This window comes from Argiope bruennichi, chromosome 1 (genome assembly GCF_947563725.1).
Source record: "Argiope bruennichi chromosome 1, qqArgBrue1.1, whole genome shotgun sequence".
Taxonomy (NCBI): domain Eukaryota; kingdom Metazoa; phylum Arthropoda; class Arachnida; order Araneae; family Araneidae; genus Argiope; species Argiope bruennichi.
Genome location: NC_079151.1, coordinates 84,648,932 through 84,671,935, shown reverse-complemented (window position 1 = coordinate 84,671,935; position 23,004 = coordinate 84,648,932). Strand labels below are relative to the sequence as shown.

At 27.1% G+C, this 23,004-nt stretch overlaps 2 protein-coding genes across 2 annotated transcripts; one reads left to right on the top strand and one right to left on the bottom strand.

Annotated features, from left to right (window-relative positions):
• Positions 1-1,368: 1,368 nt before the first annotated feature.
• Positions 1,369-18,835, bottom strand: LOC129962811 (uncharacterized). The gene is made up of 6 exons (XM_056076811.1): positions 18,595-18,835; positions 18,211-18,507; positions 13,867-14,169; positions 7,240-7,324; positions 4,722-4,924; positions 1,369-1,881 (listed from the first exon to the last, which is right to left on the bottom strand). The coding sequence occupies exons 1-6, from the start codon at positions 18,656-18,658 to the stop codon at positions 1,613-1,615; spliced, it is 1,221 nt and encodes a 406-aa protein (XP_055932786.1). The 5' UTR covers positions 18,659-18,835; the 3' UTR covers positions 1,369-1,612.
• Positions 18,836-19,072: 237 nt separating this feature from the next.
• On the top strand, positions 19,073-22,917 carry LOC129964652 (histone H2A.V-like). The gene is made up of 4 exons (XM_056079118.1): positions 19,073-19,254; positions 19,354-19,431; positions 22,093-22,206; positions 22,631-22,917. Exons 1-4 carry the CDS (start codon positions 19,252-19,254, stop codon positions 22,823-22,825), a joined length of 390 nt encoding a protein of 129 aa, XP_055935093.1. The 5' UTR covers positions 19,073-19,251; the 3' UTR covers positions 22,826-22,917.
• The last annotated feature ends 87 nt before the right edge of the window (positions 22,918-23,004 follow it).

The window sequence follows — 23,004 nt, the reverse complement described above, 5'->3', positions numbered from 1 at the left end:
GTTAATGTCATTTCCTTGACCTGTGCTTTTAAAACCGCGATGTCATAGTTTAGCTCCTTCACAACTTTGCCTGATAATACCCCTCTTCGCTGCGGTGGGGGTAAGCCGAAATCAGCGAGACATTTTCCAGATATGGAAATAATTTTATCCTTCATCAATACCAAAGCATCGTTAATGATTAGGTCATTTGAGTGCCATCCAGCCTATGCACGATATCTTTTGATAAAGCATCCTTGTATTTATCCCATAGCTGGAGGGTGTTTGATAGTCCACAAGTGCTCACTAAAATTGCAAACAGGTCTTCTAGCTACTTTCATAGCCCAAGCTTTATTACTCCTCTTCAAAAGATTAGATTTGCGTTTTCTGGGCATTTCGAAAAACTATCAAATAATAATAAAATTTAAAAAAATTAAAACTAACCTACAAAAATGCACTTAAAACTATAAGCATATACGAAAAATATATAACATAAATACAATTTAATTACAGAAACACTCAACTAACCTAAAAACAATTTATTTACATAGTATACCTGAAATAAAACTAAACAGGAAATTAAGCCTGTGTTTCTTTAAAATCAAGTCTATTTTATTCATTGATTGAGATAGCTATGGGATGACAGCCTTTGTAGCTAAAAATCCCTTAATCGGCCTCATTCAAACAAACAAATCAAAACATTGAGATAACTACAACAGTATAATACTTGTAATTTTTAAACTTTTAATTAAAATGAAAACACAGTTGTCAACAATCAGAACACACTGCACATGCGTGAATTTTCAACTTCAGTTGGATAACGCAATGCAAATTAGAAATTTTCAATTTCCTTTATTCATGTTTTATTTTAATTTAAATGTACTTCAGAATGAATCCAAAAGATCAATTAATTTTCAATGTTTAATTTCAAATACATCAAACACTAAGAAAATAAATAGAATCGTTTGAAATATTCTGTCGAAAACATGTTAAGCCTATCCTGTTTAGCGTGGGGGGAAAAAAAAACTGAAGCCTTATTCATTTTTGGCGGGATTTGGCTTTAGATTTTGGCGAGAAAGTTAGTTTTTAATTAATAAAAAATTAACCACTCAATTAACCGAAATAAATAGTAGCCTATGTCTTATTCCAGACTATAATCTACCTCTGTGTTAAATTTCATCTAATTCCGTTCAGCTGTTCTGACGTGATTGACTAACAAACATCCATCCAAACTTTCACATTTATAATAGTAGTATATATATAAGTGTGTGTGTGTTGTATTTACAATATATAGCAATTTCTTCATAAAATAAATAGAAATTTCAAATGAGAAATATTTTAGTTAGCCAAAAATCTCTTACTAAAAATAAGATTGCAAAAATTAACAGACAATAAAACATAAATAATTTATTTACAATACAAAAACCAAAACTATTACAAGTATTTTCTCTTTTGTAATTCAGGCTATATATAAAAAAAAAAAAAAAAAAAACTAAAACTTCTTGAAATATCACAGAGCGTATTCATTTGTTATTACCCACTTTATAGGTAAAAAACAAAAGATTTTTAAGAGTATTAGAAACCACAGTAAACTAGTATTTGATGCAAATACATGTAAAAAGACATTAACGTTCATTCACATCAAGGGCTCAGCTTCACTTTGATTGTCACATGACAATCGAGAGCAGGTGCAACTTCTACAAGCAAAAGAATCAAAGAAGTTTTCAAAGAAAGTCTTTTCTGTGTATGAATTTGAATCATCTTGGAAGTCAAAATTTGCCACTTCAACAGCTAACTGGTTTCTATGCTGCACATAGTAGCTAATTCCAAAAGCAATGATTATAAGAGTTAGGAGGCTGCATACAATCGGAATGATGATGGTAGATAAGGTTGGTTTGATAGAAACTGAAAATGGATATTACATATAAATTTCAAATTTTCATTAAAAAATAATACTAATATATCAATAAGAAAACTGTAAAAGAATTTTTTCTTGTACTGTCCAATGTACCATCAATCACTAAGTAAATGCAAAGTCAATGAAGGATGATTTCACTTGGTAAGCTTGCTTTATAAAATAAATAAACAAACAAAAAAGAACTAAAATTAAAAATAATATTTTATAATTTGTAAAATAGTGTTGCAATATTAAATATTTTGAGATATCAGCTGAATACATAAAAATAAGGAAATATATATTAATTAAATGTAACAAATTACAGACATTTGATTCATCTAATAAATATTAAAATCATAATCTTCAAAGATTATAAATAAAAATTTTTAAAAGTTTTTATTAGCATATTAAAAAGGAAAAAAATAAGGAAATAAAAACAAAAACCAAAAGTGAACAGAAAGTTTCTAAGCAGAATCACATAATTTATATTAGTTTATGGATTTATATCCTTTTCTTGTTGTTCACCAAGACTCGTACTTATGCCATTTTTGTTTTGATACCTAGATTTTGGCTAAAACTGTCATTATGTCTTTTAATGCACTAATAAACTGCAAGAACAGTTTCCTCAAAAGTTTCTTGTAAATTCTTTAACAAAAGCGTTATTCTTCTCATACTATATACAAATTTGGATTTTGGGAAAGGTTGAAAATGCTTGCAGGCATTGGCAAACAACAATTATGAAATATTGCCACTTAGGATAAATTTAGCATTCTTATTAATTTTACTAATCCTTGGCATGCAGTTTTTATTAAAGTCACAAATCAAATTTGCGTTTTTGATGCATTCCCCCCTCCAGTCGATGGACACTACAATTTAACGCAGATCTACAATTATAGTCACAAAATCACATGCAAAATCTTATATATTTAAGTCATTACATTTTTGAGTTAATATGTTTACATGCTTGTGAAAGTAAAGACTGACATACAGTCAACCCCTTGACAAATTTGACTCCAATTCGGCAAGTATTGCAATTTTTTGTGAATGCAATCCTAAATGTCAATCATCAACAATTATAAGTTTATAGTCAATGATAATTTCGTTTAAGACATTGTGTTTCATCATATCATTGATTCAATAGCATAATATTAACACAATTTATATTAGTTTCAATTAAAACTAACTTCTAATATATAAGACAAATCTTTTACATCTTAGATAAACAATTCAACTTCTTAAATCATAATAACTATTTTCATAAACTTAATGCATTCTTATGAGACTTTAACTTTGTGTGGTACTCTAACTACAATCTTTATATTAAGTATGGGAAAGACAGCCCAAATGGAATAGGTAAACTGTGTAACAAAAACATACATGAATTATGACAAGATATTGATTAAGACTTAAAATTATTATTAGCAAAATGATGTGAGACGATTCTGTCTTAGAGCAGGCCAAACTAACAGTATTTAAATCTCCAGACTCAATTTGTGATCTATTTCTTTTTAAATGCCTTATCAGCAGAAATTGTCTTTTATTTTTTCAAGAGAATTTTTCAAATTTTTTTAATTCAAAAATTTAATCAAAGTATTTTCTTTAATGTTGATATAATCAGTTATGCTTCCTAATTTTCAATATAGACAAAAAAAAAAAAAAAAACCTTCTGGTTGCAAGATGAATGTTTACTTGTGAATTATGCCACTGATCTATCATTCTTTTATTATACATCACAGCAGAATATAAAATTGCTTTCTTACAATAGAACTAACTGCACTGGAAGCAACATTACAAATTCATAACATTACTAAAAATTCAAGTTTAAAGTTTTTCAAGTTGTAACAAGTTTGAAACATTAAGTATTTCGTACTGCCCCCTCGAGATAACCATTCCAATATTTCAGTAACCAGCAATGCCCTCTGTTGAGGAAGGAAACAAAGGAAAAAGGGGATTATAAAGCATTATCTTAGTATCTGTTGGCCCTTCTGGATCTGCCTTACTCTGGATTCCTTCTCAGAATTTTTCCCTTATGTTGGTTTCCTTTCTTGGTGCATCTGGTGAACAAAGTCTTACGATTACACTATCAATTTATCAAAATTCTGAGGGGAGGAAAAAGTATTTCTCAAGAAATTAAACACTTTTCATGAAGTTATGCACCCTAAGCAATGTAAATTCTGATATAGTCAAATGCAATCACATCAATTTTCTATGAATGAGATGGAACATATATTATCTTTAACTTACTAAAAAAAATCATCAAAGTATTATTAGATAGCACTGCTTAAGATGGCATTTTGAAATTAAATTTCTGCAACAGTCAAACACATAATCCTTAAATAATCATTTAATTTTTAATTTAAGACTTTTAAATATGACTAAATAAATGCTGTAATTCTTTCTCTCATTATTATCAGTTCAAATTGGAAAGATTCGAAAATATATGTAGAGAAAAATTTCCCTACATGTATTTTTCCCGTAAAAGTGTATGAGATTTCAAAACAATCATCCTATATATTAGAATGTTTGGCTAATTTGTTAACAAGTTAACTGGCTTTCAAATTCTCTTGATTTTATGTTTGCCAATAAAGAAAATTATTTTTCTAGACACCAAATTGCCTTTACTGTCAATGAAATGCAACTCAAATATATAATTACATATTAAGATTTAAACATACAATATATAATGTAACTCAATAGATTTCTTTTAGTTATATTTATAATTTATAATATAGCATAAAATTTGGTATTACCAAGATAATCAGAATCTGAATAAAAATACATAATTAATTTTTAATTCAAATATACTCTGAGTTAAGTAAAAATAATAATTAAAATCATGTTAACTTACCACTGTATACCATAACTTCAATTACTCTAGTTATTGCTTGAACATCATTGCTTACATATATGCCTATTTGATACATTCCATCATTTTGAAAATATTTGATAATTTCCATATGGCAGGTTGTAAATGTTGATGGATTCATGCAAGTGAAATTTGTAGAAGAAGCATTTCTCTTTAAAACTTGAAAACAGTACTGATATGGTGGCCTGTAGACAGGGAAGAAAATTTATTTTATTTCCAGCAAAAACATACAGTAATGTATTGGATAGTTATAGTTATACCCTCAGATCATGCAAAGATAATTAAAAATGATTCCCCCTCCCCTCTCTCTGTGCATGCATTTTTTTTTTTTTTCTTCCTTTTTCAAATTACTCTTTTTAAAACTAGCAATATCTCAATTTTAATAGTTACAAATTTAAAAAAAATGTTGCCAACCTTTAATATTAAAATGGAAACTAGTAATCTCTTCTATATTTTGTTTACTAAAAGTAAAAGTATATGAATGTACTCGTAAATATGATTTCTTGGATTTCTGATATTTTAACTACAATTCAAATTAAAAAGTAAAAGAATTTTTTTCATTATCAATCACTAGATTTATTATATTCATTACACAACTATTTACCATTTTAGTAGAAAGATTTTAATTTTTTATTATATATGTATTAGCATAATTTTGGTAGATGTGTAGCAAAAGGAAATCAAACTTTGAATAGAAGACAGCAGCAAAAAATGACAGAAATTTTTCCCTTAAGTTATTTCACTAAAAGATTCTGATAGGGATTTCTTTAACATGTGTAGATTTTGGAAAGGAAATTACTTGTATCTTTAAAAGAATGTCATTAAGTGCTTAGGGATCTTTATCCTTTTGCTCAGAGCTTGAGAACCACGATCATGACACCTAATATTTTCAGTTCTCCATTAAAATTTAAGATGGCAATTAAATATCTATATAAATCGACATTGAAGAGGATCTGAAACCAAAAAGAATAAGGTTCATGGAAAGAAAGGAGTTTTGATAAGATGTTATGGTTGGAAGATTTAATAAATTTTCAATAAAATCTTGACCAACAGTGTCTAACATAAATTTATGACTCCAAAATTTCATATATATTCATATATATTTTTTGTTTAAAGAAAATGAATAATAAATTACAGTCAACACAACATACATACTCTCCATTCTCAAAAATGACCATCAATTATCATATCACTCAAATAATTAAATGAACTTTAAAAAATGGCTTTGTGATAGAAAGTAAAACCCTTTTAACTAATTTTGTCAATAATAGATAGCAATATTCATTCATAGGTATTCATTTTTACATCTTCTTTGAATATACAATTTTCAATTTCTTTTTGAGGAAACCAAACAACTATTTAATAGTTTTTGATTTCTTGATCCAAAAACTTTTCATCAAATAAAAAAAAATATCTATTGTTTTTATCAAAGAAATAGAAGTTGTTGCTTCATAATGAGGAACAGAATTCAAATTGCTGTTGAAAATATTTCTTTAGAAATTGTTTTTTTAGTATGTAATCAGTTCACTTAATGCATATTTCTATGGAAAAGCATTTAATATTTTTTCCTAATCAATTGACCTTGAAAAGATTCCAAATAAGTTAATAAATATAAACATCAAAAATATAATTATCCTAATAAATTTTTAAAAATTGAAATGTCAGGAAGATGAGCCTTGAAATTCCAAACATAAAATAAATGCTACGATGATATATTTGTTCCAGATAGAATTATGCTAAGGCTTTATTCACCAAATTCAGGATACATTCTCCAAACAGCAGCCATTTTCAAAATTGTGGAAGAAGGAAGTGGAAATTTCGCTATTAGAATAATAGTGAAAAGAAACATTAAATTTTCATTTTTTAAGGATACAATGAAAACTACCTGAATTGTCCCATTTGGCAAGCTATTGTGAGAAAAAAAAATTCTAATCTGCCGATCATAATGAAATTTTAAGTCTAACTAGACAAAATTTAAAAGTTTGTGCATTTCAGTAAAAGAATTCAGAAATTCCAAATTTTAACAGAAAAAAAAAATCTTGAACACAATCAACTTTGATGTACATTCTACATTTTTCGAAAATCTAATTTCAAATATTCTATATAAGATTATATGGAGCTAACTTTTTAAATATTATTAAAATTTAAAAAATTTATTCAATTTGTAAAAATGAATAAAAACATCAATAATATATTATTATAAAGTAAGAAATTTTTCCATATAGCACATAATTATATTTTGATACACAGCATTTTGCACTGAAGGAATTTTAAATTATATAATTTATTCCAATTTTTCAGACAGTCAAATTAAGATTTATAATATTTGATTCTAGTACACCTTTGTTCGAGTGCATGAAGTTAAACACATTTTAAGTCACTTAATTTTCATTCCAAGATTTTTTCAAAATTAAAACACTAAAATTGATCAAATATATAGCTTAATAAGCCAAAAATAAACATCCATACGTATTATAATTGTATTCATAAAAATACTTACGATCCATTGCAAGTAACATTAAGATTGAGTTTATCTCCATGATATAGGAAAGGATTTCCAGATATATTAACATATGTGACTGGATCTGAAATAAAATTATAAAAGTAAATACGACAAATAATGAACAACAGAAAAAAGAGAGAGAGAGAGAGAATAGTAAAACTCAATTTTATCTAAAATTATTTAAAAAGATAAAATTTTAAGTTATGTTGAAGCTACCTTTGGCAATCAGCTGGTTCACAAGGAGTAAGGTACTCTAAAATTTTCAATTAAATATTTATGTATCTTGGTGTCTTAATAGCTTCTTCTCCAAAATATTTCTGTTTAAAATTTTAAAAGCTGCATGACTTATATTAGCATATAAATCTTATGTTATTTTGTTTATTGCATTATATGTAATTCTTATTTGCTGTCAGCTGCTGTAAGATTTAAATTTGAATTGGAAGACATAAAATTTCAATAAATACAAAAGATTTTTTGCTGAAACCAAACATAATTTTTAAAAACATGACTACAGAAAATTAAACCCTTCAGCAATATAATCTTATATGTACCAAAGTAATTTTTATTATAATTTATGCAATATTTCAGAGAATTGTTGAATAAAAATTTCTCCAATTCCGAATAAAATTCCGTTTTACCTTCAAAAAGACTTGAATGTGATAAATAATATTTTCTTTTATTTCAATCAATAAATGTAATTCTAAAAACAATCATGAAGTTCAATTTTTATATAGTCCTTTGATCCAATAAATTATATTCAGGAAATTTCACACATGAGCAAACACAAACATTTATCTAATAATCAGGCTTGGAGAAACTCTGGACGCTGATTGGCATATTTTCTATAAGACAGTAGTTGGAAAATGTTCTATCATGCATTTTTACAGAATAATGATATTCAAATTTTTATAAATCAGTCAATTTTAGTGATTGATTTAATTGAATTGCAACTCTTGTTATTTAAAATATTAGCGTCTCAAGAATATTTTGTTAATTAAGATTTACAAGGCAGTGGATCTATGTAAAAATTTAAAATTCATAATTATCAGAACATTTATTAACTCAAGTTACAGAGAATATAATTATTAACTTTATTTAGACAATTTTGTTAACAGATGTATATCTACAATTAAAACAGTTTACAAATTAGCTTTTAGACTCTGATTAGAGTGGATATCTTGTACACATTAAAAAATGTTTGCCTTAAATAAAACTGATTAAATAATTAATAATATAAATATTTCAAAAGATCATAGAAAACTTTTTCTTGCATTGATTTTCATTTCAGACAGGCATGTGTGGAAAATTGCAATTTCCTACGTTTAATCTGCAGTAATAGTGAACTCATTTTTTAATTTGATCTTTTGTCAATCTGATGGCAACATGTTGATAAAAGCTAATTTTTTCTGATGCATGAATATTATACTGATGTAGGTTAAATTTTATGTTTATTTTGTGAGAAATAAATTGTTGAAAATATGATTAAAATATTTTTCAATTGATTAAAAATAGAAACTTAATTTATAGGTTAAAACATTGATATTCAAAAGATAATTTTTTGAACTTTAGGGTGAAGCAAAATAATTTTTGTGTTGTAATATTTTCAGATGTTATTGTGGAAAGACTCCATAATTTTGCTTAAATTTTAATTAATGAAAATTCTAATTAAAAATTTTAAAAAAATTGCACTGAGGCATATATTTCCACCTTCTAAAGTATATATATGCCAAATTGGTAACTTTAAGTCAAATGATCTGCCTTTAGAGTGCCAACACACACTACACACATACATTCACAGAAAGGGCAAAAGTTTGATTTTTATTTTCAATTGATAAATTAAAAGGCTTAGAGAGTTAATTAATAAAAATATTTATAAGTCATGTAAAATTTGGATATGACAGACTAATGTTTTTTTCATAAAATAATAGTCTACTGTTGATGACTTGATTTGCTTCTAGTCTATGTTTTATGAACGAATTTCTTGAAACCATACAAAAAAAACTATTTCAATATTGAAATGAATTTGTTAGATCCATTTTATTTTGTATTTTATGAAAGCAAAAAATACTTTTGAATAAGAGAAAGAAAACAAAACAAAATTTTAAATAAAAAAAAAAGATTACAATTATCCAATATTCAAAAATATTATATATTTAAACATTACAAAAATAAAGATGCCTTTTATGTTAATTCCTAGTCTGTTGTAATTGTAGATGTTGAATGATACTTGTTTTATTAAACTTTAGATGGCTTTCTTTTTTTGTCCAACAATGAGATGGGATGAATGATGTAAGAATTATTATCCGGACGCTGAATTGTTATCCAGATTTCCAAATGTGTTTAGAAATTTTTGAGTATCTATTTTATAATTATTTCTACTGCTGGTGAGTGCAAAAGAATTTTTAACTTCTTTATATTGTTATCCCTGCTTCTTCCACAACCAATTCTACTTCTTGTTTACTTTAGTTAGTTATGAGATGGTTTTGTTACTGTTGTAGATTGTCAATTAATAAGATCTATGTAGTTTTCTACTTCAAAATTAATTTATGGTGGTTAGAGGACCCTTTATATTTGTTGAGGGGGAGGGGTTTGTACCTTTTGTTCATCAGATATGAAATAATTTTTCATGAAAAATTATTGGAGAAATCGTAAAAGAAATTTTTGGAATATATCATAAAAACTTTTCTCTGTTGAATTGCTTGAACAATAGTCTTGAGTTCATCTTGTACTTTAATATTATATTACTCTCCAAAAGTTTTGTGATACATAAATAATACTAGAGTAATATTTCATAGTAAGTCACATGGGAGCATAAACTTTCATGACAAATTTAGCTAATTATTTGTATAAGATAAAATCAAGTGATTTTATATATAAAATCACTTTCATTTTTACTTTTACATACAGGGTGATTCAAAACTTATCATTCAAATTTCATGGGTAAGTAGGGAGTAAGTACGTCACAAAACTGTTTTCACATAGAAAAGTTTGTTAACAAATGCATGGACAAAATGGTCAAGTGATATGAACACAAGGAAAGAGTACAATTAAGTGGTATTGAATGTGATATTTATTCTAACATGGTAAAATATAAGTGCACAGTTGGTGTTCAAAATTGCAACAATTTACACAAACACAGGATTCAAAGCGCCATTGCATTTTTTATGCAGTATCTTCCACACTACTAAATGAGAGTTCCCAAGCTGCAAAGCAACAGCTAGTGTGATTATCTTCAATGAACTACAGGACTTGTTCTGCAATGTTGACAGTTTATGTCAGTCGTTTTCTCTCTGTATCCTGCATGTTGCTGCGCAGTGAGATTGCGATGCACATGTGCAAATATTTGATATTGTGGCATTCTTCTGTTGGAGTAATAGCCTTCGTAAATTTGACGAGCAGAGCGGTTGCTTTCGCCATAACTGCTCCATATGCGAGATGCATATCCACTAGTTCTTAATGTGTCAAACTAATTCATCTTATCGCTAGTAAGTCACACATACACTAACGATAGCAGGAGTGGTCGGGCTAGCTGCACACTGGCTGGGTACATACAGCACCTTCTACATACATATGCAAATATACTTCCCTATTTGAATTCAATTTCTTGACATATTCCCTACCTTCCCACAAAATCTGAACAATAAGTTTTGAATCACCTTATATATAAAATTTGATTTGCCATTGTCATCATCTTGTATAGGAGATGTTTCCAGAGTTTCTGCTTATGAACTCTTAGAGGCATTGATTTGTTAGTACAGCATGACAGATACAGCAGAGATTTTCTAGCCTGTACTCAACTCGTCTATTTATCGGTGAGCTATTGTCTACTTTATTGTATCCAACAACTAGTACCAACAATCTTGAAAAATTTCTTAACATTTTTCTACAGTACCATTAAAGAAATTAGGTATAAAAGTTGAACTATTGTGGACAACCATAATTTTCCCAAGACATTAAAAGTAAGCATTTAAATGAAGAAAGCAAACCTTTGCTTATTTGGGGGAGAAAGATGTTAAGGCATTTTTGAACAATGGCATACATCTATTAAACACTCCAGTATTTGCTGCAGTTCTATGAAAGAGCTCATCTCATCAATTCTCATCAATGCAATTTCTTTTCATAAATTTTAGTACTGTTGATACTACATCTTTCTGGAGCTACATGTTCAAATTATGCTGAATCTTATTCTTCAACCAAAGATATGTATCTCTCTCTCATAGCTATTCAGACCATTTACAATTCCATTACTGATTTTTCATCTTTTCACAATCAAAATAAATCTGAGATATACAAGTACTATCTGTTTCTGAAATGCAAAATGAATTATTCTTTGCAATATTTTAAAATTTTGTGAAAAACATTTAATTTATCTAATGCCAGTAATTGATTTTCTGGCTTTCTAAAACTTAAATCTGGCAAAAGAACATGCTTAGAAGAGCTACTGAAATAGCTCTATGGTTTACATCTCAAGAAAAAGTTGGTAGATTATCTGGAAACTGGCTCTTAACGAAGTAGAGAAATGAGATAACTTATATATGAGATTAGCTATTCAGGTATAAGTCAAGTTATAAAGTATGTCAGGTATAAGTTTTTCACAAAATAAATTGTTTCAAAAAGATATAATGCAGTAGACAAACAAAAAAATTGATATTAATTTATACAATAAATTGAAAATTTTAAAATATGCTAATATAGTTTTTTTTTTTTTTTTTTAAAATAAAGTTTTTAAGTAGATTCAGGAGACCTAAATTTTACGACCAATATACTTTTTTTTTATCATTACTGATCGACATATTTTTGAACTTTAAAATTCTACTGAATTTCATGTAATAAATTTTTCTATCTAAATGCATAATCTTCATTGTGAATGATTATGGCATTTCATTACGAATTATTCATATATATAATCTTTCTTTAGTAAAATTCTTTTAAATTTTATTTGTCTTGCTCCAAAAATAAGTTTAATCTCATAAATTATTGAATAAAATGGATCTAGTGAACACATTTCAATTTTGAAATAGTTTTTATTTGTATGTTTTTAATAAAAAGTAGTCCTAAGAGTAAATAAACTTATCAACAATAGATTGTTTTTTTGTCAAAAATAAATAATTTCATAACTAATTCAGTACACCTACATTTTGCATGATACAGGTATTATTTTTTTTACTATTATCTAACATTCTAAACTTTATATTTTTGTATTGAATAACAAAAATTTACTTTCCATTATTTATTTCAAAAAAATTGAAAATCTACACTTTTAACAAAAAAATTTAACTTAAGATCAATTTCAGAAGAAATAAATATTTTTCAATTTGGTTAAAATTCCTTTGGCAAATATGGACCATAATGACAAATATTTTATCAAATTTAAATTTCAAACAAACAAAAATTGTGATATATACCTAATGTGCATCTAGAAACAATTTTTAAAACATTTTAATAATAAATAATTAATTAAAAACTAAACAAAAAATTTTTTCTTCATAACTTCTTAACTTTATCTTCATAATTTCTTCTTCTTCATAGTTTCTTCATAACACCACAAAAATGATTTTTGCATTTTAAAAATTATCTTTTCAACTTTTTAGTGCCAATTTTTTTCTATTGTAAAATTATTTTAAGAATATTTGGCAATGATATATTTCACTGTTGAAGTGAAAATCAAATTGCTTTCATTGTCATTATTAATATTTCATTATAGCTTTTATATTTCTCCATTGTTGAATGAGCAAGATATTCACAAATATAACTTCATTTTGCATAAACATTCAGATTTGATGTTAAAGATATGACATACTTTTTCATAGTGCCTTATTACAAGTTCAGTAGGGCTTCATACCTTATACTGAGTAGGTTTCAGAGTAAGGTATACTTTTAATAAAATTTTTGGAATGTTGCTGTTCTAAACTTGCTGTTATTGTTTAACTTGAGAATCAAAAATGCTGAAATTTTTCATAATATAGTGATTTTTAAATATCGCAACTTTTTTAAAAATATAATTAGAAGTATAAATTTACAGTCAGAAAGTTAGGAAAACATAATGCAAAAAAAGAACGGTGTAAGGCTTCTAAAATAGAATGAGTTATATATCTATCAAAACTTGAAATTTGATATTTTGCTGTGGGAGCCACTAAAACCAAATTACACTAAATAGTCAATTGAAATTTTTTGCAACCATTAATCCCAGAAAATGAATAGAGGTCTTTGAAGGCGGTTAAGGAAAAAATTAAAAGGAAACAGACTGTAAAGATTATTGAGGTTTAAATTAACAAAATATTTATTTATATTCAAATAATCAAGTAATATTATTTAAATTAAGCTTATATCAATTTAAGTTAATTGAACTTAAAAACAAATATAATGAACATAGAAATATTTTGAGACACTGTTCAGGATTTATAATAAAATACAATATATATAATACAAGGCAACTATATATAATGTGTTACTGCTACTAAAATAACCTACAATTATCAGTTTTTCCTCCTTTTCAATTCCCTTTGAATATTTTTACAAATTTGTGGAACTTTTATTTCACAAATGAAAATAGATAATTATTGTTTAATTATAGTGTTTGATATACTAATTACATATTCAGTATAATTCAACATTTGAACTCACCTTTAGCAGTTATTGTTCTCTCAAAAAATCCATATCTAAAATCATTATTTGGAAAAACTGCTGTTACAAAAGCTTTTATATCCTTAGAACCAACTTCAGTAAAGTTATATATCAGAATATTATCTAAAGTTTGATGTTTTTCAAAATCAATACTCCAACTATAATCAATAGCAGCTTTTTGTAGGAAGTTGCTGTGGTCAACGAGATTCACTACCAGAGAAACATTTTCACCCACAGCAACTTCATCAACATCAACTGAAGATTGACCACTGCGGAACACAGAGATTTCACCAATTAAATCCTCTAAAACAGGAAAGATAATCATCAGAATTTATTCTTAATTAGAAATATAAGGAAAAAATTATAATCTGTTAAAAAAAACATTAAAATCTCATATCTTGCCAAATACAGGGTTGCCACTCAAACTTGGAAAAAAATGCTCTGTTTTTACCTTGCATGTTTATTCAAGATACAAGGTAATGCACAAATAGAACTCATGTATAGTTATAATGTAATATGGTTTTAAGGAGTTATAAAAGCAAGTAAAGGAAGCAACAATTTAACATTATTAAAAAAATAGCATATTAAAAGAAGGTTTATATTTACATACAGAAAAAGAAAAAAACAATTTCTCTTTATTTATTATCTAGAATTCAGCAAGATAAAATTTATATATTAAGGGGGGATATTTACTTCTCATATTCTTTAATTGAAAGTTACACAAAATTAAGGATTCGGGAGGAATAAAACATTTTTGTTTTCCTAATCCAACACATTTAAGATCACTTAACAAAAAAACATTACAAAGCAAGATAACTTTTTTTACTTATTCCTTTTTGAAAATTCAAATATTTGAGCATCAATTTGTACAGAGAGATTTTTTCAACCACTAGTTACATGGAGCTAATAGAAAAGTAACAAATAAATTATAACATTTTTATATGGTCCCATTTTTTACTATCTTGGTATTACAGTACATTTTTTTAGCTATTTCACTTTCAGCGAATACATATGAAAATATTTCCGATACAACATTGAATGCATTAAAGGTCGAATGTGATCCAACAAGTTTTAATGCCCATAAAAATTCAGCTTTAAATAATTATTCTTGAACAAAAAAGTTCAAGACTGGTTTATTTTCAGACATTAAATTTGATTTGGCATCGTTTCCTATATTCCTTTGAGACTCTTTTGAACTGGCATTCAATCTTGCAAAGTTTCCTCTTTTGGCCTGACTATTAAGTGTCTGTTTTCACATATTACTTAGGTTATTTTTCTTTTTACAAAGTGAGTAATACCCGAAAAATGGATTTTGCATAACTTCTTAAACCAATTCGGCAATTCAGGATTTTTTTTTAGTTTTTTTTTAGCCATTCAATTCATATTAAATAAGGATTTTGTGCAACTCATTGTTTAAAAAAAATCTCTTATCTACTTTGAATAAGCTTGCAGTTTCTCAAATAATAAACAAACCATTCAATAAATTCAAGTACGGTAGACTAAACAATACCGCTCTGCTTCTGCAGCTTGAATGTTCCTTCCGGAGAACTGTATTTTATTCTTTCACGCAGTTACAGAAATCCTACACATGCTCATTAACTGAAATTTGGGAATCTCATGGAAAAAAAAACAATTATCTCACAAATCAAAACTGGAATGATCTACACAGAAAAAAAAAGGGGTGGGGAGAGAAACGGGTAAGTTTTTGCATTATACAATTGTGAATGGTATTGTTTTGCTTTTGGAAGCTATAAATTCATGCTTTTATTTTTGCAATCTTTAGAGATCAACATTTCTTTAAATGGGAAAAAAATAACCGTGAAAATTAAAATTCTCTATATTTTCCTGTTTTTATGAAAATTTTAAAATTTCCCAGCATTTTCCTGTTTTTTTTAGATAATTTCTAAATTTCCAGATTTTTCCCAGTTTTCCGGGATTTCCCAATGGCGTGGCAGCCCTGTAAATATCATTCAAATAAAGAATGCAATTATTACAAAAATAAGTAGTATAAAATTTACAAGATATTATACAGATTCTTACATGATAGATATTATACAGACAAGCATATAAGTTATAAGAAATATTATATTCATTTTATATTATCATTCACACATACCTATACTATATAGGAATCTTTAAAACATTAAAATACACTCTGAATTCTTCCAAAATAAAAACATTTAAAGTATTAATTATAAAAAATTTCAAATTGGAAATTTCTTAGACAGTAACAAGACATAATAAGTATATTATATGTATATGTTACATGCAATGTATGAAACAGTAGCATTCTGTACAATAACTAGACATTTTATAGAATGCCTGGATATATATATATATATATATATATATATATCCAGGCATTCTATAAAATGTCTAGTTATTGTACAGAATGCTACTGTATATATATATATCAACATAATTGATAGAGTGGTATTTATTATTATTTGTGTTTCGGCAGCAATTTTTGCAGATTTTCCAGTCATCAACTTTATGGAGCGAATCCTAAGTTCCTAATCCAAATAAGGTACAACATTTTTATATGGCTGAACATACATTTTTTTAGCTATTTCACCTTTTAGTGAACATTTGTGAAAATATTTCCAATATATAATTGAATGCTTTAAAAGACAAACGTGAAGCAGCCAGCTTCATCCCAATAAAAGGTCAGCTTTATATGATTGCGCTTTGACTAAAACATTCAAAACTGGTTTATTTTCGAAAATTCAACTTGATGTTTTCAGCAAATGTTTCCATATCATGTATGCCACCATGTATACTTTCCTCTTTTGTCAAGACTAGTAAATACCTGTTTGACCATATTACCTATATATTCTTATAGAGCGAGCAGTACATAACAAATGGATTTTGCGAAACACTTCAAATCCATTAATTGAAATCAGAATTGATTTTTTTTATTCAATCAATTCATATTAAATAAGGATTTTGAGAAGTTCATTGTTTTTAAATTGTTTTATAATTTACTTTGAATCAGATGACAGTTTCTCAATTATTAAACAAGCCATTCAATAAATTCGAGTAAGGTAGACTAAACACCACCGTATGGCTTCTGTTAGCAGTTACAGAAGTCTCGCATATGCTCAGCTGCAATTTGGGAAAGTTATGAAAAAAGAACAGTCTCACAAATAAAAACTGGGCTGGTAAAGGAAAAAGGGAGAGAGAAGAAAAGGGGTGAGTTTCAGCCTTTACACTACAGCAAACAGTATTATTTTGTTTTTGGAAATTTATGACTATGATCCTTTATTCTTGCAATATTTAAAGATCGACATTTTTAAATTGAGGGAAAAAATAACTAAGAAACTTAAAATCCCCTGTATATTTCTGGTTTTTAATTAAATTTTCAAAAAAACTGTTTTTAATTGTTAATTTTTCTTGGTTTTTTTCAGTCGATTTTTAAATTCCGTGCGTTTTTCCAGTGGTATGGCAACATTGCAAAAATAACACAAAAAAAGGAATTTTCTTATTGGGTGGGCAGATATATTGTTTATAAAGATTATAATTATAAATAAAATATAAAATATAGGTTTGTATTGGAAATATTTGTGTTGACCCCTGTCTTTGTTAAACTAATTAAACATCATATTGTTTAAAACACATCCCCAATAGAGCCCTATATTAAAGTTGTATGCAAAAGATAATAAATTTTAAAAATTAAATTATAGGTAGAAGCTCAACATTGCATCATAACTACAAAATGCAGTTTCTTGAAATTCTTTTTCTTTACAACCATATCATCACAGAATTTTTTAAAATTATTAATGGACTTTTAATTGTTAATTGACTTACAACTTAAGAGTTGAATAACATGAACAAATATAAAAGACTGATTGCAGTATTTTGACTAGAAAAAAGCAAAGATATTATCTATGTTTAAAGAAAAATATATATTTATCTATCTTTTGTAAAAATCTTATGTCTATGTCTGATCGCATTCCATGTCTTAATCAATGGATATTGTTATGCAAGCATATCCAAATTGTTTGAAAATTAAATTGAAAAAGAAATCTTTGCTTTTAATATATAGTTGCATGTCAAAGGTAAATAAATATAATTCACATATAATTAAGGAGTTGAATATATAAAGTATACGCACTTAAATAATAAATACATGAAGCATTTTTATATAGTGCATTGAAGTTTACAAAAAAAAACATTCAAATACAGTTGACTTAGTAAACAATTATCAATTGCTATGGTCATAAAACTCATGCGACAAAAACATGAGACAATGATATAAAATTCATGCTTAAAGAATGAATAAAACAGGCAAATCAAAAGTTGAATATCACCTTTATTAAAGTAGAATCGAATTCAGAAACTTACTTTTAAGTTCGAATCTGCTAAAATTTGATGCTATGGTCTTGTCATAGAAAAGGTTATCAATCAAAACACTCACATTCATGGAATAAAAATCTGCCTTATAAAGACTTGATGGAAATGATCTATTCAAGCTCACATTATGACTTCTAGTTTTCAATTCCTTCTTCAAAGTGCCATCATCAAATACATATGTTAACTGATTCTTAGGTTCATAATTAAGTAAGATTGCAGTAAATGTAATATTGGAATCCAGCATTGATGGTGCATTGTTAGAGATGTATAATTCAGGGGATGACCAGACTGTAAAATATAAGATGATAGCTTATATTAAATAGTCTATACAATAAAAATAAAAATCTATATTTAAAAAAATGACTTAATATTTACCGTTTTCTATAATATGTAGAATGATCAGCAGTAAAATTTTGAAACACTTTACTAGGTAATTCATGTTCAACAGCTTATTTCTTTGAATGACAAAAATTGAAAGCACATTTCTACCATTATATAGAAAAGCGTATAGAAATTTAAATTAAAAATATAAATCTGACTAATAAATTTCTTCCGGTAATTGTATATACTCTATTACGCTATACGATATAAATAAAATACGAAAACCTATTGAAAAACAAAACTAAGAACAAAAACTAATCACATGGTTTCAATTATTACTTTTAGTGCTTCAATATACAGAAAACTGGAGATTATATATAAGTTATACTAAACAATAAATTTTTTACTAAGAAGTTAATGAGTATTTCTTGAAGAAAAACATTTTTATTTAATATTGGATACTTTTTTTCTGGCCTCTTGAGTTAATAATTCAGAAGACTTTTTAAATAGGAACGGATGGCAACAGGATTATCAGAAAAAATAATTCCAAATGTCTTCCAATTTCCCATTGGTTACAGCATACCCAGTTGGACAAGCGCATTTTTAACTTTTCCCGCGTGTTGTGGAGTAGACGTTGGATTTACCATTCATTTGTCTCTGCTTTTTCCTGTAGTACCTATTTGAAAAGTTATTTCAAGTTGTTCTGCTGATATGGTTTGTTTACAAATATGATAACACCATTATTAACCAAGTTAAAGTTTCAAACTAGTCTCTTATGCCTTGCTCAAATTCGGATTCTTTTCTTTTTTTCAGGCTGGTGGTAAAGCAGGTAAAGATTCTGGAAAGTCAAAAGCAAAGGCGGTTTCCCGGTCTGCACGAGCAGGCTTGCAGGTATGTAATTCAATAGCAGATCATCTTTGTTTGAAATACAAAATACTTAAAATGAGTTGTGCCATTTTGCTGAAGTAATTTTGGTATGTCATGAAATGGCAAAATTCACCTCTTGATTTAACCGATTAAAGCTCTCAATACTTCCATTAACTCAATGTAAGCTCATGACATAAGTTCATTCAATTTTGTGTGTTATTATATGAAATAAGCTATTTATACAGTTAATTTTATGATTTCGGACTTAAGGTTTCATATTCATATAAGGAGAAAAATATTAACTATCCGATTTATCCAGTAATATGGTAGAAAGGAAGTGTTTATTTATAAAGTCAAAATTGTCCTGTTTTAATAGATTTATTTTAAAATTTGAATGAGAGCTGTTTGTGTTGCATGTTTAAAATTGTGTTAAGTAAATTTTTCTCATGAAGTTTCATTCTTTGAAATAATCATTAATAACATTATTTAGAATAGGTTGTTAAATATCTCATTTTATTTTTGTTTATAATCATTCCTACTAATTATAAATCTAAATTCTTCTAATTTCAGCTGAATCAAGAGTTGTGTTTAAAAAAATCTTGCAATTTGAGTTAAAAATTTGCAGTAGGTTTGCAATAAAAAATTTGCATAATTTTTTTAATGTAATTAATCATAAATTTGGTAGGTGTTCAATTAATGATTGCAGTTCTGTATTAATGGGAGCAATTAAAGGGGCATTGATTATATACTACCTGCATATCAGTTAAGCATTGTAGAGGTGAAATATAATGTGTTTATTTCCTGTTTTTTTATGTCAAGTATGATGAAGTATTGTTGTTAAGTCTTCATCGTTCAAACTTTGCATCAATTAAATTGAAGATCCTTATTATTATGAGGCTTGAATATTTGCATTATTTCATCAGCACTAGTATTTTGCCACTAAGACTGGCTCTTAAGAGTTGTTGATTTGTAGCAGATTTTTGTGTAGAGATTTGCTAACATATCAATATGTGCTCTTTCCACAGCTTATAAAATTATGTTAGTTAATATTTGGTTATTTTCTCATTCTCTTTATGTATAATTCTATTTTCAAATTGAATTTTTGAAATGGTTAGTCTGTCTTATTTTAATGCAGATGTTGGATGATATGAATTGATAAAATTTTTAACTTTAAACTGTTTAATTTATTTTGAAATCAACTAACTTAGCTCTGACATTATATCCATTAACGGTTTGTTTAAGTTATTTTATGTTGTTTGCTTATAAGAAAAGATTTCAACTATACTCTATTTCATCCTAACTTGGCAGTATTGTAAAAGGCAGAAAATGTGATGCTCCGCATTGGGAAAGAGTTTCCCATTAATTTTGACTTTAAAATGGCTAAAATGTGCAGAAATTTATCAAATAATATCATAAATTACAGAATCTTTTTTTTTTATCAGTATGTATTTAAAATTATTCTAAAGTTAGAAGTGCTTATCTGTTAAGTATTTTGTAAACTAAGCGAATGAATTAAACCAAAAGATTGACATAATGAATTCCACTTTGGCTAGAACTGGTATTCAAGGTCAAGTATTTGGTATGCTTTTCTTGTATGCCTCCACCAACTTTGCTTCATTTAATTTGCAACCTTTGTTATTATCACTCGTATTTTTTTATTCTTGCTTTTTTACCAGCTGATATTTTTGATACTGTTAATTGCATTGGTAGTTATTAGTTTTGATTGTTGAATATTTATTCAATTTGTCATTTCTATTCTAAAATGTCTGAAAAAGTGTTATCACCAACTACGTTGTACACACCTTCAAAACGAGTGAAGCCAACAAAAAGTGCAGCACACAGAAACATATTAAATGTTTATTCTCGACTCCGAGAAGAAAATCCTCAAGATTCTATCAATCAAATCGTCAATAAAGTTTCGCATCTTACACATGTTTTGCAAAAAACAATTTTCCGTTTGAAAAAAGAAATAAAGGCATAAAGTCCTTTAAGTATCCCTGGAAAGAAGCGACCAGGCTCAGTAGGTAAACATTCAAGTCTTGTAAAATATGATGATTTTACATCAGCCTGTATTTGATGAAAAATCAGTTCATTTTTTTTCTCGTAAAAATGAGATCTGAACATTGGGTAAAATTTTAAAAGATGCAAGCAATGATACAGATATCTTTTCGAAAAACATTAGCCAAACTATGCTTTACAGAATATTGAAAGATTTGGGATTTTCTTTGAAAAACAATGAAACGAAATAAAATAACTTGAACGGTTTATTAAAATGTATCAATAATATTGAACAAAATAAGAAAAAATCTGATTAAAAATGATAATATAATAAGTTAATAAACATTTACTATTTGGCGAAAAATTTGCGAGATAAAGATTTGCCAGCAATTTGCACTTCTAGTAACTTTGTACTTTAAAGTAACCCAGTTCCCCTGATGACTGCGGTTCGGCATGCCTAAAATATACACTACTGCCAAGTTAAGGTGGAACAGAGTATAGTGCCTGTAATTTCTTTTGGATGCCGAGGGTGGAGGGCATGTCCTGAGAAAGGAAATTTGTTTTAATATAAATGAATTTAATATTTTTTTTTTTTTTTTTTTTTTTTTTTTTTTTGTAATTTGAAAGCTATAAATTAGAAATTGCAATCTTGATACTTTTTTTTGCTCATTAAATTATATATTTCAGTTCCCTGTTGGTAGGATTCATCGTCATTTAAAGAGTCGTACCACAAGTCATGGAAGAGTTGGTGCAACTGCAGCTGTGTACAGTGCAGCCATATTGGAGTATTTAACCGCTGAAGTAAGTTATACTATCTGAAATTTATATTAAATAGATGTAATATGACTAGTTTATGTCGATAATATATTACTTAATTGTATGCTCAATAGTCAATTCTTTGATAAAATATCTTAACCTATAAAATTTTTGCATTAAGCAACTGTACACTTATAAATTTGTAAAAGCTTAAATTCCATTAAACTTTTATTTATAATTTTTATTTTTGAATAATTATTAAAAATGAGGTTTATGATATAAATTCAACCTAAATTCCTTTACTCATTGTGAACATACACTGTATCAATCACCTCTTTGATTTACTTCAAAATTGGTTGAACTAATATATAAAATTAAAATTTTGAGTATTTTAATTTGGATGTTTTTTAATATGATCCATTAAATTATTTCATTATACTAATTTAAAGATTTCGTTAATTTTTTATAGGTATTGGAGTTGGCTGGAAATGCCAGTAAAGATCTTAAAGTGAAGAGAATAACCCCTCGTCATCTTCAGCTGGCCATCCGTGGAGATGAAGAACTTGATTCCCTAATCAAGGCCACTATTGCAGGTGGTGGTGTCATTCCTCACATCCACAAGTCCCTTATTGGAAAGAAGGGCACAAACCCCAAAGCACCTTAAAGCAAGCATCCAAAATCACACATTTCATCGTATTCATTGCACTAAGTTTATGCTGACACGATTTTTTTTCAATAAAAAAATCTTTTATCTTATTCTTTTATTTTTTTGTTCTGCTTTGTTTTTTCATTCACCAAGTGTAAATTCATACTTGAATATATTTTTATGATAAACTAAAACTA